Raw genomic sequence first — 18,550 nt, forward strand, 5'->3', positions numbered from 1 at the left:
CGTATTGTGCCCATGCGAACTTTCTGGTTTTCGTAGTGTACCGCAGTACTATTACCATCAGGAGAGCTGGTTGATGGGTACATGGGAACTCTACTTTTTTTTTTTTTTGCAACTCTAATAAAACATTTTCCAAAACAATTATTATTTTTTTAAAGAAAATGTCTTGGTCAGGACTTCAGATGAGATAGGACAGATCTCAGGGCGGGTGGAGCTAGAGACACACTCCCCGGATTTATGAGGGAGATGTTGTCATTGATGGTTTCCTGGCTTGGTTGTGATAAGGCAACTGTACACCAGGCAGTGGAGAACAAAAGTGTCAGAGTAAAACCTCTACCAACACAACCTGGGGACAAAGTGAGCAGGAGGGACCTGAGATGGCCCAGTCCCCCTTCTTCCTTTGAATTGTAAAACTGAAGACGGGATCTTGGTCTGGGTGGAAGGGACACGATGCTCACAGAATTCCTGTCCCTGCTTTGCCTTGGTAAGTCTCCAGGACTGGGACAGATGGGTTTGGGTGGATGAGAAAATTCACGGTGAAGCGGGGGTTGATGTGAAATGATGTCTTCTCTGTACTGGACACATGCTACCTGTCAGAGTTTCGTGGGCTGTGGTATGACACGCCTCTGTTCTGGTGCTCGCACACAGGACACAGGGAGGTGAGGTTCAGAGATGTGGGGTGACACCCTCGTTTACTCGGCTGAGAAATGCAGAGCTCCCATGAGGTCTCCAAACCTGATTAATCCACATACCGGTCTTGCCATAAATGTTTGTGGGCATAGAGGAGGGCGAGATACGTAGGCTGTGGAGTTGTGGGTTTGGGTACAGACCAAGATTACAGAGAATGGCTATGTCTGGAGACAATGGATGAAAAGAAAATTTTCTGATCAGCTCTATGCTCTACTGATTTTAACTGTCCTCAACTTGAACATGATGTCATCAAAGGGACCTCAGCCTGTAAAAAGGAAGACCCGGGATTATGACTTTGGCTTGGTCTCATAGGAGCTCTCGACTGTGCACCAGCAGCCCCACTGACCAAGCCCCAGTTCCTCTTTCGTGAGGTGGGGCTGAGAGGTGCGTGTAGAGGAAATCAGGACTTGTCATCTGCCCCAGTTCCTTCTTCCTTCTTCTGGAATGCAGCCCTTCCTTTGGGGTAATGCTGCTCCCACCCAGACTTTTGAGCTCTAGGGGTGGCTGTCAGTCACTATACCGCAAAGCTCCAGCTGCACGGGAGAATCAGTTGGGCAGTCAAGAGACTGACCTCGTCCTGCCCGTATTCATTTCCCGGGGCTGCCATGACAAAGTGCCACACGCCACGTGGCTTCAACAACGGAAATCTATTCTCTCCCAGTTCTGGAGGCCAGAAGCCCACGATCAAGGTGCCAGCACAGTTGGTTCCTTCTGAGGGCTCTGAGGCCCCAAGGGAGAATCTGTCCCAGGCTCTCCTCGCTTCTGGGGATGGCAGGCGGTCCCTGGGTTCCTTATTTGCAGAGGCTTTGCTGCAATGCCTCATGGCTTCGGGTGGCCAGCTTCCCTCTGCATCTGTCTACACCTCTCCACCTCTTCTTACGGGCATGCCAGTCATACTGAATTATGGCACCAGCCTACTCCCAAGTAATGCTATTTCCAAATAACTTCACATTCACAGGTTCTGGGGTTGAGGACTTGGAACGTACCCTTCTGGGGAACACAAATACTCATTATTCCAGGGATGGGTCCATGATGAAAAGCAAGCCTGTCCAGTTCTCTCAGGAAGTTTCTCAAACTGGCATTGGGATGCAGATAAATTCTGGTCTGAGTGTGAGCTTCCAAAGATGCTAGAGTGTAGCTGCCTACAGCCCTGCTTCCAGGCTCCTGGTCCTGTCCTGAATATATTCGGAGGGAATGGTACCTGGCAGCTGAGAGAAAAGACCCCAACAGCACTGAATCCCTGGGTCAGGCTGCTCTGGAGGCCAGAGCCACCGTTGCACTTAACTCAGTCTGCTTGCCTAAACTCACACAACTAGTCATTTCCACTTCATCCTATTTCGGGCACGCTTCTGATATGTGAATCTTTACACATCTTTAGTACAGAGGGTACGTGTATCCAGCTTACGTAAAATTTAAAAAACGTATTGTGATACAGTTCACATAAGAGTAACCACTTTAAAGGAGACAATCAAGTGGCATTTTAGACATCCACAATGTTGTGTAACCACCACAAATGTTTTCATCACCGTAAAGGAAACGCTGTGCCCACAAAGCAGTCACTCGCCGTCCCCCTTCCTTGGGAGGGGAAGCCACCCACCTACTTTCCGTCTCTGCAGATGCGCTATTCTGGGTACACCATGTAAATGGAGCCATACATGTGACCTTTCTTGTCCGGCTTCTTTCTCTTGGAATGATGTTCTTGAGGTCCATCCATGATGTATCACTGCTACGTTTCTTTCTAAAATAGAATAGGATATTTTATATAACATAATCTCAATCAGGTTTTACATAAAATGTTTAAGCTTTCCAGATGACAAGTTCAAAAGATGAGTTAAATTGTGATTTAACAGTAACCTAGGGATCCAGTTCTGGCGCCCAGTTCCGAAGTGTGAGGGTGGGGCCCGGACACCACCAAGCGGCTCTTGAACGCCAGCTGGGTGTCCTGCAACTTACCTCACTTCTGACACTATCTACCTGGAGTTGGCGTCAGATCCTGTAGGCAAGGGCTCAGTGCCCCCAAGACTGCCGCCTCCCCAATTTAGATGCCAACGGTACATCTGGGTTGTCACCTGATCAACGGACTGTATATCAACAGTTCCCATGACCCCCTCTTTGGGTTCCATTAATTTGTTAGAGAGCCTCACAGAACTCACAGAAATATTTAACTTAATAGATTAGCAGTATATTATAAGAGGGTATAACTCAGGAAGAGCCCGATGGAAGAGACGTGGAGGGCCAGGTATGGGGAGAGGAAGCAGAGCTTCCACGTCCTCTCCAGGCACACCGCTCTCCCTGCACCTCCACCTGTTCGTCACCCCGGAAGCTCTCTGAACCCACCCTTTTAGAGGCTTCATTACATAAGCACACTTGATTAAATCATGGCCATTGATGATTGATTCCATCTCCAACCCCTCTCTCTTTCCCAGAGGTCCAGGAGGTAGAATCGAATGTTCTAACCTTGTCATCAGATGGTTGGTGCCCCTGGCAACCAGCCCTCATCCTTAGGTGTAATCCAAAACTCCCTTCATTAACATAATGAAAGACACTTGCGTTGCATTCAACAGGTTAGAAAATTCCAAGGGTGGGTGTCTGGTTGATCCAGTTACAAGAGCATGATCCCTTGATCTCGGGATCGTGAGTTCGAGCCCCATGTTGGGCGTACAGGTTACTAAAATAAATAAATAAATAGACTTAAAAAAGGCATGGTTAAGAAAATTCCAAGGGTTTTAGCAGCCGTGTGCCAGGAACCAGGACAAGGACCAAATGTGTGTTTCTTATCGTAAATCACAGTATCACATTAGTGTTTAGGGAGCTGTGGTTTCCAGTGTCCCCATGCCTTCCTATCTCAGGGAAGGTGCTAGCACCTAACAAGGCTGGAGACTGTTCGGAGCAGGGAGCCGCAGGGTAGATGACAGCTGTCTGCCAACGCAGACAAGAATACAAGCATGTCAGTGGTCATTGTCTGTAAAGGGTCAGCCAAATGACAGACACTTGATAACTGGTGGGTGTTTATTGTACTTCTTTCCGGAGAAATGTGTTTTGCAAGTTATCCTGCATTCCCCTCAACGACAGTTCCCTCTGTGTGGCCAGTCCTCCTTGTCTACGTCCACGGGGGTCCCTTGTTGGGAAAGAGGGACAAGTTCTGAGGAATCCAGTGCACAGTGTGGAGACTGTAGTTAATAATTCTGTGTTCTCATCACAGACACGCACACGCACATACAGGGTAAGTCTCTAAGCTGAGGGACGTGTTAACTGGCTTGGTTGTGGCGATCATTCTACATGTGTCTATACAGATCATCATGTTGTGAAACTCAAGTAGATACAGCTTTATTTGTTAAAGAAAGAGAACCTCTCCATCACGTTTATACCCTATTCTCCAGTATGGTAAGGCAAAATGAACTAACGTCACCTGTGTGCTTACTTAAAAAAAAAAAAAAAGAATCACTGTTTGAGCAGAATATTGGCTGATACCAGAGCTGAGACAACATGAGTCTAAAAGCAGGTTTGTGGGGAGAGGCCTAAAAAGGGACCATGAGACCTAGGACCCCCTGACCACCCAGGGGATGACTTCCTACCTACGAGTCCCAGCCACCGTCACTGAAAGTGCCCCCCTCAGGCCCCCACCTCCTTCCTTCTGGGTGAAACTTGGGGGGTCCGTGTTGTGAGTTGACCCCTGAGTTTAAACAAGGGCCAGACGCCCTGATACTCTTGCATCTAGAGAAATTCTAGCTTCACCTCTTGACAGACCCAAGACTGGTTTCCCATTATTTCCATCTAAGGGATGACCTTCCTATCCCAGGATGAAACACACAGAACAGAACACAGGAGAGGTAGGGCCTGACGTGTGTGAAGATCGAAGCCGCACGCTTTAGGACCACGGATGTCTTGAACTCCTTGTGAAAAGAACCTGATCAGAGAGAGCGACTTCTCTGCGTTTGAATCAGGGAGGAAACCCTCTGCTCACACTCCACAGTAAATAACCAGTGTGTTACTGAAGTGGCAAAGGGGGAAAAGGGCAGTCATAGAAAGCAGGAGAGGAAAATACAGGTAAACATGCAATGATGTCTAGATGGTAAAAGAAAGCTTGCTCGGGAAAGCAACGTGGTAAATCAGAAAAGGTTGCTGGGATTTTGTACGTAAACATAGCTCCTGAATGAGAAACAACAAGACATAAGTAAAAGGTAAAAAAATTAATCCAAGGTCGTACCTTCAAGAAATAGGATGGATCTTGAACAAATCAGTCGTGCATTCTCTGCCTGATATGTACTCAAAGATGAGTCTATAATCCATGTCTCATAAGGGTTTCTCTTCCAGGGCTTAGCCTGGGCTTTGGAGATGAGAGAAAGAATGGTGAGTTTTCTTGCATAAACTCTATCTGTTCCTGCAACCCAAATTTTCTCTTTAATCCTCTGAATTCTGGGAGGGTACTGGTGGTCATCATGAGAAGAGTCAGACTAACTCTCGATTCTTTCCAGAGACGCTTCCCAAACCCTCCCTCAGTGCCTTGTCCAGCTTAGTGGTTGGACACAGAGGTAACGTGACCCTGAGGTACCAGTCTCACTTCCAGAATGTGACATTCACGCTGGGGAAGCTGCAGGACTCCGGGTACAGGCAGGAACAGAGATCCACAGGACACAAGGCTGAATTTCTCCTCACTCACCTGGAGCCGAAGGATGCTGGGATGTACTTTTGCGCCTACAAGACAATGGACTCCCAGGAGTGGTCAGGGGAGAGTGACTACCTCCAGCTGGAGGTCAAAGGTGAGAAAGGCAGGGGCTCCTGGGTGGCTCAGTCATTAAGCATCTGTCTTCCACTCATGTCATGATCCCAGCCAGCATTCTGGGATCGAGCCCCGCATCGGGCTCCCTGCTTGGCGGGAAGCCTGCTTCTCCCTCTGACACTCCCCTTGCTTGTGTTCCCTCTCTCGCTGTCTCTGTCAAAGAAATAAATAAAATCTTAAAAAAAAAAAAAAAAGGTGAGAAAGGCAGCTTCAGGTTTGCTCTTGAGGCTCATCTCCCTTCTCCTGTAATGGAAGTTGGCTGGGGAAGGAAGAGTCCAGGAAACAGACAGATGTGACCACTTGAGCGTAAAGTATGGGGGAAATGGGAAATGAGTGTGGGGAAAGGCTCTCATCGGAGATTCTGAGTGTGTATCAATGAGGTGGATGTGGGAGAGTGTTTTAGAATATAGGTATTAGGGGCGCCTGGGTGGCTCAGTTGGTTAGGCATCTGCCTTCAGCTCACGCCATGGTCCCAGGGTCCTGGGATTGAGCCCCACATTGGGCTTCCTGTTCAGCGGGGAGCCCACTTCTCCCTCTCCCTCTCCCTCTGCCTGCCACTCCCCCTGCTTGTACTCTCTCTCTCTGTCAAATAAATAAATAAATATTTTTTAAAAAGAATATAGGTATTAGTAGAAAATTTGAGGTAGAGTACAGCCAAAGATGAAGAGATGATTGTCATTGAGAAAAAGATAGTTTGGGGGCACCTGGGTGGCTCAGTCAGTTAAGTGTCTGCCTTTGGCTTGCATCATGATCCCGGGGTCCTGGGATCCAGCCCCGTGTCAGGCTCCCTGCTCAGCAGGGAGTCTCCTTCTCCCTCTCCCTCTGCCCCACCCCCTGCTTGTGCTCTCTCTTGTGCTCTCTCTCTCAAATAAAATCTTTTTTAAAAAAGAGAGAGAGAGATAGTCTGTTAGCGTTCCCAAGAAGAGGGGTATAGCCATGCCATGCAGGACCCCATAGAGAAGCACCAGGGTCAGTCAGGAAGCAGAGGGAGGGATAAGACAGGACAAACGCCTTTACTGTGGTTTCTATGGGAAGGAACAGGCTTAGGATTGGCTCTGGGGTATAGAGGCTATCCCTGATTGTCTGGTATCTGGCCCTGGAGTGATTAGGGCAAGGGAATGGTGACCCAGATATGAGAGCCATAGAGGAGGAGGTTGGGAGTATGAGCTCTGGATTGGTTGGTTTGCACTTGAGAGGTGCACCTGGGGAAGTGGATACCCTTGGGGGGGATCTCTCCAGGGTCAGCAAGGTCCCAAGATATCAAAGTGTCAAATTCAGAAAATATGTGGTAAATAGAGAAATGGGTAAGAATAACAGTTAAGGAGATTGCCTCAATAATCAAAAAGTCCAATGAAGAAAAGCCCACAACCCAGGGGTTTCACTGGTGATTTCCACCAGACATTTAAAGTAGAAATAATGCCAGGGGCGCCTGGGTGGCACAGCAGTTAAGCATCTGCCTTCGGCTCAGGGCGTGATCCCGGCGTTGTGGGATCGAGCCCCACATCAGGCTCTTCCGCTATGAGCCTGCTTCTTCCTCTCACACTCCCCCTGTTTGTGTTCCCTCTCTCGCTGGCTGTCTCTATCTCTGTCGAATAAATAAATAAAATCTTTAAAAAAAAATAAAGTAGAAATAATGCCAATCTTCCTCAAACTCTTATTTTAAAAAATGAAGACGTGGGGGTGCCTGGCTGGCTCAGTTGATAGAGTATGTGACTCTTGATCTCAGGGTCATAAGTTCAAGCCCCACGTTGGATGTGGAGCCTACTTTAAAAAAAACTGAAGAAGAGGGAACATTCCTACACTCATTTCATGAGGCCAGCATTATCCTGATACCAAAGCCAGATAGCAACACTAGGAAAAACCTACAGAGCAATATTCCTGACGAACACAGATGCAAAAATTCGCAGTAAAATATTAGCAACCAAATTCGGCAGCGCATTAAGAAGATCATATGCTATGGTTAAGTGGGATTTATCCTTGGGGTGCAAGGATGGTTCAACATATACAATAAATGAAAAAAAAACCAAAAACAAAAAAAACAAAAACATACACAATAAATGTCATAGACCACATTAATGAATGAAGGACAAAAATCATATGATCATCTCAATAGATGCGGAAAAAGCATTTGACAGGGGCGCTGGGTGGCACAGCGGTTAAGCGTCTGCCTTCGGCTCAGGGCGTGATCCCGGCGTTATGGGATCGAACCCCACATCAGGCTCTTCCGTATAAGCCTGCTTCTTCCTCTCCCACTCCCCCTGCTTGTGTTCCCTCTCTCGCTGGCTGTGTCTATCTCTGTCGAATAAATAAATAAAATCTTTAAAAAAAGAAAAAGAAAAAGAAAAAGAAAAAGCATTTGACAAAATACAACGTCCTTTCAAGATTAAAAACTCTCCACAAATCAGGTATAGAGGGAATGCATCTCAACATAACAGGACATACACAACAAGCCCACAGCTAGCCTAATACTCAAAGGTGAAAGGTCAAAATCTTTCCTCTGAGATCAGAAACACGACAAGGACGTCCACCCTTCCCACTCCTATTCAACATAGTACTAGAAGTCCTAGCCAGAGCAATCAAGCAAGACAAGGAAATAAAAGGCACCCAAACTGGAAAGGAAGAAGTAAAACTGTCTTTATTTGCAGATGATATAATCTCATATATGGAAAATCCTAAAGATGCAACCAAAAAACTGTTAGATCCTGAATAGCCAAAGCAATACTGAGAAAGAAGAACAAAGCTGGGCATATCACACATCATGATTTCAAACTATATTACAAAGCTATAGTAATCTAAACGGTACAGCACTGGCATAAAAACAGACACACAGATCAATGGGACAGAATCAAGAGCCCAGAATTAAACCCTCACATATACAGTCAACTAATATTTGACAGGGGAGCCAAAAATACTCAGTGGGGAGAGGACAGTCTCTTCGATAAATGATGTTGGGAAACTGGATAACCACACGCAGAAGAACAAAATTGGACCCTCATCTTACACCACTCACAAAAATTAACTCAAAATGTATTAAAGACTTAAACGTAGGATGCCAAGGCATAAAACTCCTGGAAGAAAATGGGAAAAGCTCCTTTGCATGATCTCGGCAATAGTTTTTTTTTTTTTTTTTGGATATGATACACAAAGCACAAGAAACAAATGCAAAAATAAATAAGTGGGATGGCATCAAGCAAAAAGCTTCTGCACAGCAGAAGAAACAGTCAGCAAGATGAGGAGACAACCTACAGAATGGGAGAAAATATTTGCAAAATGGGGGTGCTCCTTCCTGGGATAGGGAAGACTGGCAAAGAAGAGGAGTGGAAGGGGGAAATTAGTTGGATCATTTATAAATGTTCTTGTTATTAAAAATAATATCAAACTCCAGGAGTATGAAAAAGAGCCATCTGGGGGCACCTGGGTGGCTCAGTCGTTGAGCATCTGACTCTTGATTTTGGCTCAGGTCATGATCTCAGGGCCATGAGATCGAGCCCCGTGTCAGGCTCTATGCTCAGCATGGAGTCTGCTTGAGATTCTCTCCCTCTCCCCACCCCTTAACTAACTAACTAACTAACTAACTAAATAAATAAATAAATAAATAAAATCTTTAAAAAGAAAAAAAAAGAGCCATCTAACGTTCTGGCCCTGGTTTGGGGACTCAGTAAGCATCCCAAGAGTGGAAAAGACATTCTCCGCTTCCCAAAGAGGGCTTACAGTCCATAAACAGAATATGAGGACCTAGGTCCCCAAGGTTTCCACTCTATCATTGTGACCTTTTTCCCCCTGCATCCTGTTTTCTAGATGACCTCGATGGACGTGGAGCTACTGAAGTAAAAAATGGTAAGATAATTTGAGAGGTGTTTTTCCAAATTATATCCACCTTATGAGGTAGGCAGTCCCTTTTGATTAAAAGGCACAGAAGATTCTTGACGCCTGCTTTCTCACGGTGACTGGGAGAATGACTGCCTTTCTGGGAAGATGACCCCCAAGTTCCTCATGGGTTAAGGAAAAGCTGATGAGTAAAACGACTAAAGGTTGTCATTTGTTATTTCACATAATGAAAAACCATGGCGGAGTTTTGTGAAGAATGGGGATGAGCTTGTGTGTCTGGTTTGGGCAATGGGATGGGGACCCATGGAGCCCAGGCACCTTGGGAACGTGTGTGATCAAGGGTTTGCTAAAGCTTTAAAGTTCTCAAAAACAGGCGAATATGAAGTTATTTGTCTCTGATGTTGCTTTTCCATGAGGAATTGACTAAGAGTCTATCCTCGGAGATGCTTGTAAAACTTCGAGCTTTTGGCATCTTTGGATAAAAACAGGAGCTCATCCAGATTTTAATGGCCAAATATATAATGTAAGTTGGCATCTAGTTGCTTACTCATCCTTAATTTCTGCAACTCATAACCTCCCTGTAATCTGCTCCAAGAGCCAAAATTGTTCAAGGCTGTCATTAGAGTCTATGCTGGCATAACCAGTTTTGTTTTTTTAAAGGTATCTCCCAAAATGTCCTCGCCTAAGTACTAGCCTTTGAAGATGTTTTTATGCAGTATTAGCAGACTTGGGAAATGATTTCTACTGCAGCTTTATGAACATAATTCACCCCAGGACTGTTTTCTGGGAGAGATCTGAAATCTGATAGAGTCAAGGATGGTGGAAGTATCGGAAATAAGGCGTCTAGTGATGGGTGAGAGGGGAAGAGGAGCGTTCATGCTTCTAGCTCTCGCATTACTTATTTTTTCTTTTTATTGATTCATAATTCACATCCCATAAATCCACCCTTTTAAAGTACACAATCCAGTGGCATTTGGTACGTTCACAACGTTGTGCAACCATCACCACTCTATAATTCCAGAACATTCTCATCACCCCCAAATGAAATCTCCTTCCCCATAAGCAATCTCTCCCCATTCCCATCCCCATGATGGACACTTGGGTTGTTCATACCTTCCGGGTATCGCAATTCATGCTGCTCTGAGCATTGGTGGGCAAGCACCTGTTTGAGTCCCTGTTTCCGATGTTCTTGAATATCCACCTAGGAGTAGATTTGCTGGGACATATGGTAACTCTATGTTTAACTTTTTGAGAAACTGCCAGATTGTTTTCCAATGTGGCCACACCAATTTACATTCCCACCAGTAATACATGTGGGTTCCAATATCTCCACATCCTTGCCAACCCTCATTTTTCTTTTATTTTATTATAGACATCCTAGTGGGCGTGTAGATCATTTCTTGAGATGTACTTTCTGAGTTCAAATTTATATTTGAAATATATTTATATTATTTATAGCAATTCTAAACGGAATAAAGTCTTTAAGCGCAGACGTGATGCCCGCAGCCGTATACACAGATGTGTATGGGCACACGAGGCCAGGCTTCCTCTCTGTGGCCTGTGACCTCATTGACCCCCTGGCAAGCTGTATCCCACTGCTCCGTGTGATTCCTTCACACTGACACCAGAGACTCTTTGTAATCTATTCTGGCAGTTTGCAAAGACCGATGTGAAATTTGGCCAGGAAATGGGGACATCTCGGGGTGAACTCAGATCAGCAGGCTGTGGCGACGTATGAAGGGGAAAGTCCTGTGATAGCTTACTTCTCATTTCTAGTGAGTTGCTGTGTGAGAGAAGCCACCAGCGAGATGAAGGGTAAGGCAGGGCCTTGCGGGGTCCCCTAGTCTGGGAACAGCTGCTCCCACCCTGCTTTCTTATGTCCCTGGAGATGCGCTGATAGTTTGCTGCTTTTCAGGGTCTCTTGGATTCAGTGCTTCCAGAAGACTCCAATAAGTACTAATGTGAAAGGGACATTGTAGGGGTGCAGGGGAAGGAGGGCTGAGAAGAAAAGGACGGAGCAAGAGTGGCATGTGCGCATCCCTCCGTGGTGTCTTTGGCTCAGTGCCGGGCTAGGGCATCCATGCTCCCACAAATGGCAGTCGCGGTGAAGAAGAGTCCCTGCGATACGTAGATCCTGAGGCTTTTGGGGTCCTTCCTGGCAGTCCCCCGCCAAAGAGATGCAAATGTTCACGTTGCGGAGTGAAAGAAACCATGATCCGAGTGCATAAAAATGGCAAAGGGATCTGGGGGAGCAGGGGTGGAGGCGCGCTGGCATCATTTGTTACAGAGGGAGACAGGTGTGGGTGGGATATCGGGGGAGAAAATAATCATTACCACTGCAATCTCATTATCCTACACAATGAGTCAGATTCTAGGCTCTGTGCTCTGAAGCCAGCGCTTTCCATCACCACGCAGCCCCGCAAGCTCGGTGCTCTCACCCCGCGCCTCTCCTTCTCACCCCGTCTGCTTGAGCTATAATTGACGGAAGCGTACACTGTGTTGGTTTGATACATGTGCACGCCGTGGAAGGATCCAGTTAATGAATGCGCGCTCCCCTCGCGGGTTTACCTTTGGTTTTATGAGAATGTGTAAGACCGACTCTTGGCGAATTTCAGTTGTGGTTGTCAAGCATTATCACCATGCTGTGCACTGGATCTCCAGACATCATTCATCTCTTCACTGGAAGCCGGTAGCCTTTTACCAGCCTCTCCCCACCTCCCCCTGCCCTCGGCCCCTGGCCACCACCACTCCACTCTGCTTTTACGAGTTCAATTTTTTTTTTATTTTGTTTTAGATTCCGTGTGTAAGTGCAATGTAATCACGTGGTACTTGCCTTTGGCTCACCCCACTTAGCATAACGCCCTCCAGGCTCATCTGTGCTGTCGCGGATGGCAGGATTTTCTACTTTTTTATGGCCGAATAATATTCCAGTATATATACCATTTAAACTACTCTTGAACTGGGAGAGAGTTTGGATTTTCGTTCATCTCGGATGGGACTTACTGTTCCCTCGGCAGCATCACAGTTATTTGGGTAAACGTGCATCTCCCCAGATCGTGAGGTCACTTCTCTGGGGTTTCCACACCCAGAGGCCAGCACGGAGCTGCCCGGACCTGTGGCCGACCGGCCGAAAAGGTTACACGTACCAGGATGTGAAGCCCATCCCGGCTGTGTGACTTTGAGCAGTTCCCTTAACTTCTGGATACTTGGTTCACGTTGGAATGAAATGGGAACATAAAGCTATCTTGTGTGCTTTTTTTAAAATTTAATGTTATTTTATTTAAATTCAATTAATTAACATACAATGTATTACCAGTTTCAGACGTGGAGGTCAGTGACTCATCGGTCTTACATAACACCTGGTGTTCATTACATCAAGTGCCCCCTTCATGCCCATCACCCAGTCACCCCACGCCTCCTCCCCTCTCCTCCAGCAACGCTCAGTTTGTTTTTCTATGATTAAGAGTCTCTTATGGTTTGTCTCCTTCTCTGGTGTCTTCTTGTTTCATTTTTTCCTCTCTTCCCCTATGCTCCTCCGTTTTGTTTCTTTTTTTTTTTTTTTTTTTTAAGATTTTATTTATCCATTTGACAGAGACAGCCAGCAAGAGAGAGAACACAAGCAGGGGGAGCGGGAGAGGAAGAAGCAGGCTCCCAGCGGAGGAGCCTGATGTGGGGCTCGATCCCAGATCGCTGGGATCACGCCCTGAGCTGAAGGCAGACGCTCAACCGCTGTGCCACCCAGGCGCCCCCTCCGTTTTGTTTCTTAAACTCCACATATCAGGGAGGCCATATGAAAATTGTCTTTCTCTGACTTATTTCACTTAGCATAATACCCTCCAGTTCCATCTGCGTCATTGCAAATGGCAAGACTTCATTTCTTTTGATGGCTGAGTGATATTCCATTGTATATATGAACCACATCTTCTTTATCCAGTCATCTGTGGATGGGCATCCGGGCTCTTTCCACTGTTTGGCTATCGTGGGCATTGCTGCTATGAACATTGGGGCGCATGTGGCCCTTCTTTTCACTACATCTGTATCTTTGGGGTAAATACCCAGTAGTGCAATTTCTGGGCCGCAGGGTAGGTAGCTCTATTTTTAACGTCTTGAGGAAGCTCCACACTGTTTTCCAGAGTGTCTGCACCAACGTACATTCCCAGCATCTCATGTGCTTCTTGTCAAGATGAGAAGAACACGCATGAAGCATCTAGCACAGAGAGGCTCACGATAAATAATCAGAATTATTGGTATGGCTGAAAGGTTTATTGGGGATTTCCCCTGTGCGAGGCCCTCTCTGCAAGCGCCCACCCAGTTAACCCCCTGCCATCCAGGCCAGCAGCTACTGTTCTGACCCTCACTTTGAACAGGGAAACAGAAGGTCAGACAGATTAAGGAAATTCCCATAGTCACTGCAAGTTCCAGGTCAGAAGTGGCAGCTGCTAGTTTTGGGAGCCAAGTTGTCTGGCTGCTCACACCTGTTGGGCTCAGCTCGATCAGGGTGTCTCAGGAGCCAAGCTGATTCTCCGACCTGCTCCCCTCCCACCAGCCAATGGGTTAATCTTTGCTGCCACCTTCAGCCGCCTCTCCATTTCGATCCTCTTCCTCTCTGTCGTCTTCATCAACAGATGCGCCCAGCACGGTGAGTTCAGGGAAGCGCCGGTTTGTTGGTTTGTTGGCTTGTTTCATCAGTAAGCATGGAGCCCAACGCAGGGCTTGAACTCAAGACCCTGAGATCAAGACCTGAGTTGAGATCAAGAGTCGGACGCTTAACCGACTGAGCCACTCAGGCGCCCCAGGGAAGCACCGGTTTTAAACGCTGGGGAAGGGGAATGAATTGAAGGATCTTCTCGTTATACCAATTCCTCCCTGTATTTTTTTGTTTTGTAGGCTCGTCACATGAAGAATCCACCAGGAGGTAGGTATACTTGACATATCTCGTGCCCCTCCCTTCTTCAGAGACCCTGTTCGCACATCTGTGATTCCCACGCCTCTTCTCTCCAAAGCCTTCTCCTCTCCCTCAGTCTTCAGATCCCATACTTTAATGTGTCTCTGTCTCTCAGAACCAGCCATTCTGAATTTCCCAAGCAGGAGGCTACAGGTGAGTGGTAAGGGAAGAAACCACAAGGGAATTGTGGGATGGAAAGAATAAGTCTCCTTCCCGCAATCTGAGACCTGATTTTTTTTTCCCCTTTCACTCACATGCAGATTTATCCAACCTGGATAGGATATCTGTCTCGGTGAGTTCTCCCCACGAGGTCACTTAAGACCACAGGTGACCCCGTCTGCCCCCTAGTTTAGCCCATACTCTAGTCACTTGGATACCCCCAGCTCACACAACAAGAGGCCAATTAACATGGTGTTTAAAAACACGTGCTTTGACCAAACTCATAAAGCGAGAGAGGAGAATGGTGGTTGCCAGGGGTGGGAGAACTGGAGAGATGTTGGTCAAAGGACACAGACTTGCAACAAGTAGATAAGTAAATCGTAGGGACGTAACGCACAGCACCGTGATTGTCGTTCACGACGCTGGATCACACACCTCAGAGTTGCTAAGAGACTAGACCTTAATTGTTTTCATTGCAAAAAAAAAAAAAATGGTAATGATGCGGCAGGATAGAGGTGTTTGCTGACACTACGGTGGCGGTCATGTTGCAACATATAGATGTGCCCAATCGACACGCGGTACCCTTAGCCCCATACAACATTACATGCCAATTATATCTCAATAATCCAACAAAGAAATATGTGCTCCGTACTCCAGAGTAGCTGGGTTCCAACTCCCCATGGCTACTGTTTATCACCAGTCTGGGCTGAGACAGCTCACGAGACCCCTGTGATTTGGACCCTTCATTCCCTCCCTTATCTAATGGGGATCAAAATACCCCATGAAAAGGGCTGTGTGAATCCAGGGAGGCACGAAACATAAAGGGTTTGCTGGAATTTCTGGCAAATTTTAAATGTCAGATGGATGGCATGAAAGCATCAGTTAGCCAATGTTAATCAATGTACATCAATCAATTTTTTCTATTTAAAAGACTGCTTATTTGTGATTTAACATGAATTACCATTACCTCTAAGAACCTTTATCAGGTGACATTTATGCGTCTTTCCATAGGATACAGAGGTTCACTGGTTCATTCTTTATGCCAAAGAAAGTAAAAAGAGGCATTAGCAAAAGGTGCAAATTGTTCACTATTGTATTTTAAAAATATCTATGCACATGGCATTTAGATACATATATTTTTTAAAGGTATGGAAAAACATAGTTTGCGGGTTCGCAAATGAACCATCAATGAACAAATCTAGTCTATTTTAAATGTTGGATAAATGACATTGATTAACAAGTTGTTGATAATAATAATATTATAATAACATAATATTATGAAGTGATGCCTCCATACACTGAAATTCTATTCAACAATTAAAAAAGGAGGAAACGAGTGACAGATCCATGCGGTAAATGGATGCACTGCTAAGGTATGAAAAAAGCCAGATACAGGAGACTGTCTATTGTCCCATTTATGGAAAATTTCTAGAAAAATCAATAGCTATCTATGGCAGGAGCCAGGAGAGCACATGGGAACTTTTTTGGTGATGAATGTTCTAAAACTTATTGTAGTGAAGTCTACATCATTCTGCAAATTCATTAAATGTCATCAAATCACACACTTATATTGGGGGAATTTCATGCTATATAAATTATATCTCAATAAAATTGTTTTTAAAATAGCTTAATATTACATAACCAGTAGGTATTCTTCTGGGATGGTGGTTCTTATTCTCAACACCATACATTTGCAATGATTGTTCTTAGCACAGGTCGTAGTTATTAGTATCGTGTTACTAAAACCGGAGTCAAAACCCTCATCCCCCCCGGGACACAGCCATTCCTGGAGTGGCGCTGTCCAGTACGACTGCCCGCGATGATGGACGTGCCCTACGGCTGTGCTGTCCGATGCAACAGCCCCTGGCTACACGTGGCTATTCCACGTGCGAAATGCATCTGGTGCGACTGAGGACCCAAGTTTTGAATTAAATGTAATTTTAATTCACTTAAACGTAAGTCGCCATATGTGGCTTGTAGGTACCATACTGAACAGTAAGCTCTAAACGCCCATCTCTTTCCCCCAAAGACTGAAAGACCCCCAGGGAGTGAGCCATGCTGATCTATACCTGAGGCAGCTTCTGTCCCCCGCCGAGGAGCCCCCAGGATCTGTGAATGTGCGATGAGGCAGGTGAAGGAGGACAGCCGGAGCCCTGGAGGAAGGAGAACATGGGGTTAAGATGGTGGGATGACTGGACACATGGAAATCAGGTCACTCCGCGTCCTTGCCTCATTAATTCATAGTAATAAAATTAAGTTTCTGCCTTTTTGCTTCCACACCTCTCAAGAATTACTGGCTGGGTTTTCCTAAAGTCAGGAGTGTGACCTTAGTACAGATTGACTTAAAACATGTCCTTTGTCTATGGGCTGATGGTACTATAATACCCACTTAGGGGATTCTGAATGGCACCCGATAAGTAGAAAGACTGTTCCCCAGAAAAGTCCACTGGCTGCTGTTGGGTGAGGCCTCCCACAGACAGAGGGATTTTGAAAAGGAGCACAGCAGGGGCACTTGGGTGGCTCAGTCAGTTGAGTGTCTTGCTCTTGGTTTCAGCCCAGGTTATGATCTTAGGGTTGTGGGATCGAGCCCCACATCAGGCTCCTCGCTCGGTGCAGAATCTGCTTGAGATTCTCTCTCTCCCTCTTCCTCTGCCCCTCCCCCTGTTCGTGCTCTCTTTCGCTCTAAAATAAACTAATGAAATCTTAAAAAGGAAGGAAGGGAGGGAGGGAGGGAGGAAGGGAGGAAGGGGGAAGAAAAGAAAAAAGAAAAGAAAAGAAAAGAAAAGAAAAGAAAAGAAAAGAAAAGAAGCACAAGATACAAGCCACAAAATGAACACTCAACCGTGGACCAGCAAAGCGACCCTCAGTGGCGTGCACGAGGGTAAGCCACTAGCGGTGCTGGGCTCATGATCCTTCCAAGCTGTGCTGGGCAGCCCTCTAGTCTTAAACCCAAGACCGGTTTCCTTGTTGACATGAATGCAAGAGTTTTCTCAGTGACATCATATTGCTGTTCATATTATTTCTTTAAAATCAAAGGATGCAATGAAGCTAGACTTCCAAATATATTTGGTTATCCAAAAATATGTGGATTTTGTCACTTGGCACCCATAACTTCATTAATTGATGTTATTACGTCCCTGTAAGGATTTTTCTGAGCGTGGACTTTTTTCTGTGACAATGACACAGAATGGCCAGCTACATACAAACACAAATAAATGAGCTCTGCTTCCAAAGTCATGTCACCCCATCAGGACTGAAAGTCATTTTTTAATACGTGAATGAACGAAAGTATAAGGATTTGGGATGCACATATAAATATTCTTAACTCACAAGCACACGGCTGGGTCACTTGTCTCTTTTTAGGTTTTTAATTATGAACTAATTTGACCATAAAGGAAAACACCACATTATATAAATGGAAATCTAGACATTTTTAGCTGTGTTTCACCTCTACCACGCCCAATCTGTTGTCCTTTCTCTCTTCCCCAGAGGTGAGCTTTACCCATGTTATTATATTTAATTCTTTTTTTTTTTAAGATTTTATTTATTTGACAGAGAGAGACACAGCAAGAGAGGGAACACAAGCAGGGGGAGTGGGAGAGGGAAAAGCAGGCTTCCCGCTGAGCAGCGAGCCCAACGCGGGGCTCGATCCCAGAACGCCGGGATCACGACCCCAGCCGAAGGCAGACGCTTAACGACTGAGCCACCCAGGCGCCCCTGTTATATGTAATTCTTACGCATTTTTTCATGCTTTTACTACCCAGACATGTATTGATAGTCAATATACAGCAATATTCGATGTGCTATTAACATACACACATATATATGGAATCCTATTATATATTATAGTTCTGTGACTTTTTATTCTCCCCAATATTATGCTGTTGAAAATCATCCAGGTGAATTTTGTGTGTCTAGCTCATTTCCTGCCATATAGAATTCGGCTGTTAGCCGTACCTTGGAACGTTGCTCAGCCCCAAAAGGGAAAGAAGCCCCGTGACACACCACAGCATGAATGAACTTTGAGAACATTACGCTCAGTAAAAAAAGCCAGTCACAAAAAGCGACACGCATACTGTAGGATTCCATTTCTGTGAAATGCCCAGTACAGGCAAACCCTCAGACCCCAAGAGCGGATTCATGCATGCCAA

General features: G+C 45.8%; 1 protein-coding gene across 3 annotated transcripts; it reads left to right on the forward strand.

Annotated features, from left to right (window-relative positions):
- Nucleotides 1–267: 267 nt before the first annotated feature.
- On the forward strand, nt 268–16,676 carry LOC103672886 (V-set and transmembrane domain-containing protein 1). Of its 3 annotated transcripts, none has more exons than XM_040633893.1 (9): nt 268–481; nt 5,002–5,037; nt 5,255–5,447; nt 9,266–9,304; nt 13,842–13,934; nt 14,183–14,210; nt 14,356–14,393; nt 14,501–14,532; nt 16,429–16,676. In XM_040633893.1, the coding sequence occupies exons 2-9, from the start codon at nt 5,023–5,025 to the stop codon at nt 16,459–16,461; spliced, it is 471 nt and encodes a 156-aa protein (XP_040489827.1). In that variant the 5' UTR covers nt 268–481; nt 5,002–5,022; the 3' UTR covers nt 16,462–16,676. The 3 variants fall into 3 exon arrangements, with proteins under 3 accessions (XP_040489827.1, XP_008699808.1, XP_008699810.1); XM_008701586.2 differs by having other exon boundaries at nt 274–481; nt 5,163–5,447; XM_008701588.2 differs by lacking the exon at nt 13,842–13,934 and having other exon boundaries at nt 275–481; nt 5,163–5,447.
- Nucleotides 16,677–18,550: the final 1,874 nt, after the last annotated feature.

Source organism: Ursus maritimus, unplaced genomic scaffold (assembly GCF_017311325.1).
Source record: "Ursus maritimus isolate PB19 unplaced genomic scaffold, ASM1731132v1 scaffold_19, whole genome shotgun sequence".
Classification (NCBI taxonomy): domain Eukaryota; kingdom Metazoa; phylum Chordata; class Mammalia; order Carnivora; family Ursidae; genus Ursus; species Ursus maritimus.